This window comes from Megascapheus bottae, chromosome 7 (assembly GCF_031878675.1).
Source record: "Megascapheus bottae isolate mThoBot1 chromosome 7, mThoBot2.hap1, whole genome shotgun sequence".
In the NCBI taxonomy this organism is placed as follows: domain Eukaryota; kingdom Metazoa; phylum Chordata; class Mammalia; order Rodentia; family Geomyidae; genus Megascapheus; species Megascapheus bottae.
Window position 1 is genome coordinate 83,961,098 of NC_143515.1, and position 7,591 is coordinate 83,968,688.

At 48.5% G+C, this 7,591-nt stretch overlaps 1 protein-coding gene across 1 annotated transcript; it reads left to right on the plus strand.

The window, feature by feature from the left end:
• Nucleotides 1–1,463: 1,463 nt before the first annotated feature.
• Fam110c (family with sequence similarity 110 member C) lies at nucleotides 1,464–7,591 on the plus strand. Its single transcript, XM_090337594.1, has 2 exons — nucleotides 1,464–1,553; nucleotides 1,709–7,591. The coding sequence occupies exons 1-2, from the start codon at nucleotides 1,464–1,466 to the stop codon at nucleotides 3,164–3,166; spliced, it is 1,548 nt and encodes a 515-aa protein (XP_090193720.1). The 3' UTR covers nucleotides 3,167–7,591.

Below are 7,591 nucleotides of genomic sequence, written 5' to 3' on the forward strand. Positions count from 1 at the left end.
AAATTAAATTATCTGCTTAAGCAATGGAAAAATTATCACTATAAATATAATTAAGTTTGTCTAATAAGTGTCTTTAAAACAATTTTATTTGTGTTAGCATTTTAATATGTTTAATTTCTCTATGTGTTCAGCAACCATACTTAAAAGGTAAAACAGGGGGGCCGGGAGTTTACCCTAGTGGTAGAGTGCTTGCCTAGCATGCACGAAGACCCGGGTTCGATTCCTCGGTACCACATACATAGAAAAAAGCCAGAAGTGGTGCTAAGGCTCAAGTGGTAGAGCTCTAGCCTTGAGAAAGTCCAAGGACGGTGCTCAGGCCCTGAGCTCAAGCCCAGGACTGGCAAAAAAAAAAAAAAAAAAAGGTAAAACAGTTGGCTAATTCACAAGTAATTATCATCAAAACAATAAGATCTCACATTTATTTATTTACTTTTTAATTTTTTTTTGCCAGTGCTGGGGCTTGAACTCAGGGCCTAAACGTTGTCCTTGGGCTTTCTCAAGGCTAGAACTCTACCACTATAGCCATAGCACCACTTCTGCTTTTCCTATATGTGATACCAAGGAATTGAACCTGGGCCTTGGTGCATGATAGGCAAGCACTCTATAACTAGGCCAAATTCCCAGTCCAAGAGTTCACATTTATTTAAATTTTTCTCCATGAAGTTGCTAAGCCCTTAGATCTATTTCTTTAATTGGAGAACTCCAGCAGTGGATATGGTGAACTGGGCTGTGCGGGAGGGGGGGGGAGCAGCCAGAGGCAGTTACAGCTTCTCAAGCAAACAGAGCCCAGATAACCTGGCTATCTCAGACTACATTGTTGAAGAAGCAAAGAAAAGTTCTAAGTTGTAAAACAGGTTGTTGGTTTTTTTTTTTCAGATGACAAATAAAGGCATGGAGTAGTTGGCTATCTTTCCAAAGGAAAATGACTAGTGAATGATTGGCCCAAGCTTAGACACACTACAGGGCTTAGAGTTCTCTAGAACTGGGGCCCATGAGGAGATGAGGAGTCACCCTCTCCCAACAGCGGTGAACATGGTTTCCTGTGACTTAGCCAAATGGAATGCTGGGCAGAGAGCAGGTTAGCCTTCGTGCCCCCCCCAATCCAGGATGACCACTAGCATTCTGCTGAAGGGACCTGCCCCTCGGCCTAGGTTGCATTCCCTGTGTGTGTCCTGAGTGTCTTCTATTCTTTGGTCTCTCTCCACACCACTTTACCATAACTTCCTTTTCCCTGTGAATTTCCAACCAGGCAATCTGGTAGTCTGGTTTGTAGTGTGGGCTTCTGAACTCTTAGATGCACCTGCTCTAGCTCTCTCCTTCCTGTAAGAGGAGTCATTATAATCAGTGAGAATCAACTGCACACTAACCTGGAAAGCAGCGACTTCCTGGACCTGGCTTCCCACAGGAGAAAATCGTATGTCCCTGGCAGTTTCTTTTACTTATTGGGTCCATTTTTAGAAGGAATGCAATCTTGGAAATATTTTCAGCTGTCGACATTCCTAAACTCGTCATCCTCTTGGAAAACCCACCGTTTCCCCATTGCCTGGATTATGGTAAGTAAGCATTTGCCTGGACTCTTACTGAAAGCACTGCGACCAGCAGTAGCAGCCAGTGATCTCTGGACAGGAGCCAGGTACCTGCCAGGTTAATGGGTTCTTTCTGTTCAAATGAGCAACCCTAACTGATGATGCATTTTCTTCCCTTTTAGATCCTATGGACTCAGGTAGAGACTGCTGAACTGAGAATCTTCAAACATGTTGAGGTCAGTTTAGGGATCCAGAGGCCCCTGGAGGTCCTCACCTGGGGCTCCCGTCCACTCCGGGGACTTCACGAACTCTGGGGGCCTGGGGGCGCAGAAGAAACCCAGCTCAGGGGCTCGGTGCCTCCCGTTCCTGGCTGTGGGGCAGGGAATGGCCTGGCACTCCCAGCCTTGGCTCAGCTGCCAGGAAATCGGGAGTGGAGGGGTGGGGAGGCCTCGGAGCCGGAGGAGGTGGAGGTGGTGGGAACACCTGGCCTGGGGCGGCCGCCAGGGGCTGGGCGGAGCCATGCAGGGCGCTGGGGTGACTCACAGACCCCAGCAGACTCGGGCTCCCCAGTCCCGGACTCAGGCGACTCCCCGCCCCAGGCGGACTTCGGAATCCACCTGGGACCGGCCGGCGCCTGGCTCTCAGGCTCCGGCAGGGCAGGTCCGAGCCCCTCGAGGATGCGTGCTCTTCCTGCCATGGGTGAGCAGCGCGGCCCGCGGCCGTCCCCCCGACATGCCCCGGGGAACCCCTACGCTCAGCCTGCGCTTCCCGCGCGCAGGAGCGCGGTGGAAAGGCTGGCTGCCGACCGCGCCAAGTTCGTGCGCCGCCCCGCGGGCTCCTCCGAGGACCCCCGCCCCGGGGCTGCCAGGGCGCAGCGCGATCTCGAGGCCCCGGCGCCCGCGGCCCCCGCGCCCGCGGCCCCCGCGCCCGTGGCCCGCAGGGCGATCGCCCGGAAGCCGCTGAGGCCCGATTCTCTGGTGATCTACCGGCAGAAGTGTGAGTTTGTGCGCGGGGGAGCCGGGGCCCACAGCGCCAGGGCGGGCCTGGTGCAGAAGCTTTTCCATGGGCCGGGCAAGGACAAGGCGCGGGCTCCGCTGGAGACGCCCCGGGAGGAGGAGAGGGCGGCCCCGCGCCCCGAGCCCCGCGCCGGGGCGGCCGCAGCGCCCTCCGGTCCTGGGTCTCCCCCGGCCCCGGCCACGTCCCTCTCCTCCCCGGCGCAGAGCGGGACCTCGACGGCGCCCGCGGCTGCCCTCGCCGCCCCGGAGCCGAGGGTGCCGAAGCGCAGGGACCTGCAGCGCTCGCCGTCAGACCTGCGCGCACGCCGCCCGGCCGCCAGCACAGAGGCGGACACCTTCTTCAAGTACTGCGGCCTGGACCCGGAGGTGGTGGAGGCGCTGGGGAGGGAGAACTTCTCGGCGGGCTCCGACCGCGCCGCCCTCAAGGTGCGCAGCGTGAGCATGGCCGCCTCGGACGGCGGCTTCTCCCGGCGGAGTGAGGAGGGGCTGCAGGGGGAGGAGCTCGCGGACCAGGTGCCCAGCGCCACCTCCGTGGTCGAGAGGAATGCCCGCATCATCAAGTGGCTGTACACCTGCAGGAAGGCCAAGGAGACCCCAGGCCAGGGGCTGCAGGGGCCGTCGTGACTGCCGGACCCAAGGTGTGCTGTGGGTCCTGGACGTGGAGGGTGTGGGGGGTGTGTGCGCTTGCACACCCCTAAAATTCAGTCCCTACAATGTGGAGGGAACTATGAGGTGAACAAAAACACCCGTCCCAGGGCACAGGAGGCTAAAGTTATTTTCACTGTGCTATATCTGACTCCTGAATAGTCACTAAGCGAACATTTTCTCAGCTGGCGTACGTGTGTGGAAACAGGAGAAATCAGAATGATAAAATGCCATTCGCATGCAGTTTTACTTCTCTGTTGTTGTCACTGCCTGCACTGAACCTAGTCTCTGCGCCTTTGGACATACTCTGATCTTCCCCAGCTCCTCTGTGCCCCTGCCACTCCAGACAGGCTCTACTACAGCCTCTCCAGAAGGAAGGCTCCAGGCACTTGAGGTCTTAAATCTGGGACAGTTCTTCCTACAGTGTGGCACTTATTTAGCAAAGGAAGATTGTCATTTGGCTTTTATTTAATGTGTCTTATAGATTAAGTTTCTCCCCCCTCCCCCCAGAAGGGAATGGGACTAGATTGTATTAGACTTTAAAGGCTATAATGCTGGGAAATAATGATGAACAATTCTCGACAGCTATGCAGTATGATTTATTTTTGTTTATTTGTCTCTAAAGATGATACAAACTTTCCTCCTTAGGACTTCTAGTGGCAAAGAACTGACCTCAGGCCCTTCTACGGAATGAGGATTTCCCTGTAGAACTAACCCTGTACTTACTCAACCCATCCTCTACTTCTGCTGTGGGACATTTGGGAATTAGTGAAGATAACTCATTTTTTTCAGGGGTTTCTTTGAGAACTAAGAATTTAAACATTGCAACATTATTCCCCCCCCCACTTGTCCTTCAACAGCAACATACTATGTCTGCCACTGTGATAGCAAATGAAGATGTAGCACCAGATTGGGGGAGCTGGGCAAACACAGAGATTCTTGTATTCAGCTAATCTGTGTCTCAGAGTAAGAAAACACCCTAATCTCTTCTGAGTGGCCTTGCTGAAGAGGCAAAAATAGCAAGGAGTGGTAAAACCCAGAAGGCTCGTGGCTTAATTTCTTCCTTATAATTGATTAAAGATTTGCATTTTATGTTCACAAACATCCCCTAAATACGTACAAGAAGTCAGAAATTTAAAGCATTCCATGTAATTTCAAACTACAAGTTGTCTTTGGATTGGACATGCTTGAAGGCTGAGTACCACAGCCACTCTGGACACTCAGGCATCGAGGAGGATGGATGGGGTGAGAGAAGTGTAGATGCCATCTTGAAAATACAATCTGGGCAGAGAGAGCAGAAAACTGTAAAGGGTCTATCTCCTGAGCACACTTGACTCCTGTGCATTAGACCAGGCCTTCTTTGTCCACAGAATGAAGGGTGATAGGCAGATGTTGTCCGGCCTCCCTAGGTTCTGTGTAGTCAATACATTTATGTCTATTCTGAGACTGGAACTCAGAAAGAAAACCTAGGGATAGGGAAAGCATTCATTACTGGGCTGTTGAGCAAGGCCATGTAGGCTTAAGCTCCCTTCAGGTGGCCATTAGGTAGAACTGTAGGTGTAAATACTGGTAGGGTAAACAAGATGACATATGATCAAACTGAAATAAAACTTGATAGCATAGCAATACAAGCAGCTACCCTGATCTCTGCACTTCCTTATCTGTATCATTCGAATGGCTAAGTTGTAACCTGAAAGACAATGAGGATGTTATATACAGAGTGACTTTCCCAAAGCCCTGCCATGTTTGATACAGGAAAAAAATCTAAGAAGTGTGGTTCACCTGTGACAGCTTTCGCGTGTGACAGACAGAAGTGAACTGAAGCAAGAGGGAACGTGAGGACAGGAATGGGGAACTGCCCAGGAGAATAGATGAGGACAGAGGTCTACTTAACTGGCTGTCGCACCCTGGTTTTCCCTCTGCTTTATCCTGTTTGCTCCAAGCGAGGGACATGACATCTGCCCTCTAAGCACTGCACGTTATTGCTCAGCACAAGAGACAGTCAGTCCCTCAATGCCCATCCTGGGTCTTATCCGGTGTTAGCTATCACCAGACTGCTAGAAGGCAGTCTTAGAAACGGTTGTACTTCTTGGGATTGTGAGACATGTGTGCATCTCTTGGGCACTTTTCTGCCTCACTGGGTGGCTATCTGCTCAGTACTACAGCCCTCTTCACCTCCTCTGAATACAGCTGTCTGCTGAAAAGAGCTCCAGTTGAGACATCCAAGGCAGGAGGCCCACAGCCCCAGGACTCAGCCATGGGCAGTGTGGTGACCCCTGCTGCCAACACGAAAGTCACTGCTTCTGAAACTATGCCATGTTCCTGCAAGATTTGGAAGTGAGAATTCAAGTTCTTCTTCTCTTGTTACCAGAACATGTATGTTTGAAATAGGGATTTATTTTAGAATTGCATGGAAATTTCCAAAAATTTGAAATGAATATATGTGAGCTTTATAATTCAAAGGAGAAAATATAATGTAAATGAAGATTTTTACCCCCTCAGTAAGCCTAGATTTATAAATTATAACAATTAAAATGAACTAAATTACAAGTGGAAAAAATTGTTGTTAATGGAAACTGAAAAAATCAACTCCGGAGAATGACTCCTAGGAACTAGCCCACTTGGGCAGGTCTGGTCATCTTTTTCCTAAAGTTTTCCTACAGTTAAACTCACGAAAATTATTCTTTCACTTGCTGGTTTTCAGGCACCTTCCTTTTTCAGTTTATCAAATAATACTTCCCCAAATGTGTTTTGTATAATACATAAGCTGGTGATTTTAACACTGGTATAAAAGAATGGAGAACTGTCCTTTGGAACCATTATAAATGTTGCTTAGGACAAAAATATTCAGATTTTCACAGGTCCCTCCACATGTCCCTGTGATAAAGAAATAACTGTAGTGTCCCAGTAAGAGAAGGATAGGCTTTAGTCTTACTCTGGAAGAATGCCATGCAATGTAGCACATGTGAAAGAGAAACCCCAGCCTCTTTGTGCCTTTCCTCTCAGGTGCATTGGGGAGTATGTGGTTGTTACTAAGTGCACAGTGTAAGTAAACAAGTGGGTGAGGGGTACAAGGTCACCATGTCCTACCTCCTGGACAGCACCTGGGGCTATGGGAAATACTGGTGTTTGAAAAGGGTGGATTATTTATTCTTGAGAATTTGATTGGACTACCTACTATGTTTTCTATTTTTATTGTTCTTCCCTAACTAGGACAATTAGCAGTGGCCTTGTTAATTTTTGAAGGGGCCACTCCGTGCATACTTGGAGACAAAGAGAACGTCAAAAGCCCACAGAGGCCTGCAGAGAGATTTGTTCCATCTTATAACAGATCTTACTTTTTTTGATAGACCAGCAGACTTTTCGAAATTTCAAATACACAAAGAGATATTTTAAAACACAGCAAGATCTGAATCAAAAGACAATGGTGTTGAGCTCTGCAGCACAATTACTGTAGCAGAAGAGAGCTGAAATCAGTATTTTTCTCTTTACCCTTCAGGAAGCAACCTTCCTGATGACAAAGTTGCCTGCGACTTGGGATGTCTGAGCCATTTGTGCAGTCTGCCCAATAACATGAATTTCTGCTTTTCCAGGACCAAAGCATACTACTTGACAAGGTTCACATGATTTCCAAGAGTTTGAAGTTGTATGGAGATGGGAAGACACATCCCACCTACTGGTTGAGTTATCACTGCTAACAGCGGATTCACTGACAAACGGTCCTTTTTGTTAAAATGTTTCCAGTTCCTATTCATACTGGGAAGCTGTGGAAGGAGAGGATCTTAGGAAATGTTTTCAGAGGCATCTGTGTGGCTGACTTGCTGACATACCTATTGCAATGCCTTTTGACAATATCTAAATTGATTTTTTTTTGCCAGTCCTGGGCTTGAGCTCAGGGCCTGAGCACTGTCCTTGGACTTTCTCAAGAATAGATCTCTACCACTTGAACCTGAATACTACTTCCAGCTTTTTCTATGTATGTGGTACCGAGGAATTGAACCTCGGTCTTCATGCATGCTAGGCAAACACTCTTCCACTAGGCCAAACTCCCGGCCCTAAATTGATTTTTTTAAAGGAAAGCAAAACCACTCAAAGAAGCTTGAATTCTGTGGTATTTCCTCATTTTGCTAATTTTTTTTACTGTTATTTAACTGTGAGAAAGTATTTTCTTTAAGCACCGTGGTTAGCAAAGACATATGCATTCATACACCATAGCAAACCTTAATTTCAAGGCATCAGTACAATATCAACTGCAGCTGATTCCCAAATTGTACAACCAATTGTTTTGCTTAATGGATCAGAATGCACAGAATGACCTCAAGGTCATTTAATTAATGTCATTCCCTGCTGGGTTGTAGCCATGTGAAAATACCCATTGAAAGACAAATGAGAGTTGAGGTGTGT

What these genes read in the sequence shown, in the direction of transcription:
- Fam110c (XM_090337594.1), top strand. Translation starts at nt 1,464, where the DNA reads ATGCAATCTTGGAAATATTTTCAGCTGTCGACATTCCTAAACTCGTCA. An exon ending in TCCCCATTGCCTGGATTATG is followed by an intron (nt 1,554 to 1,708) that starts GTAAGTAAGCAT and finishes CTTCCCTTTTAG; the next exon opens with ATCCTATGGACTCAGGTAGA.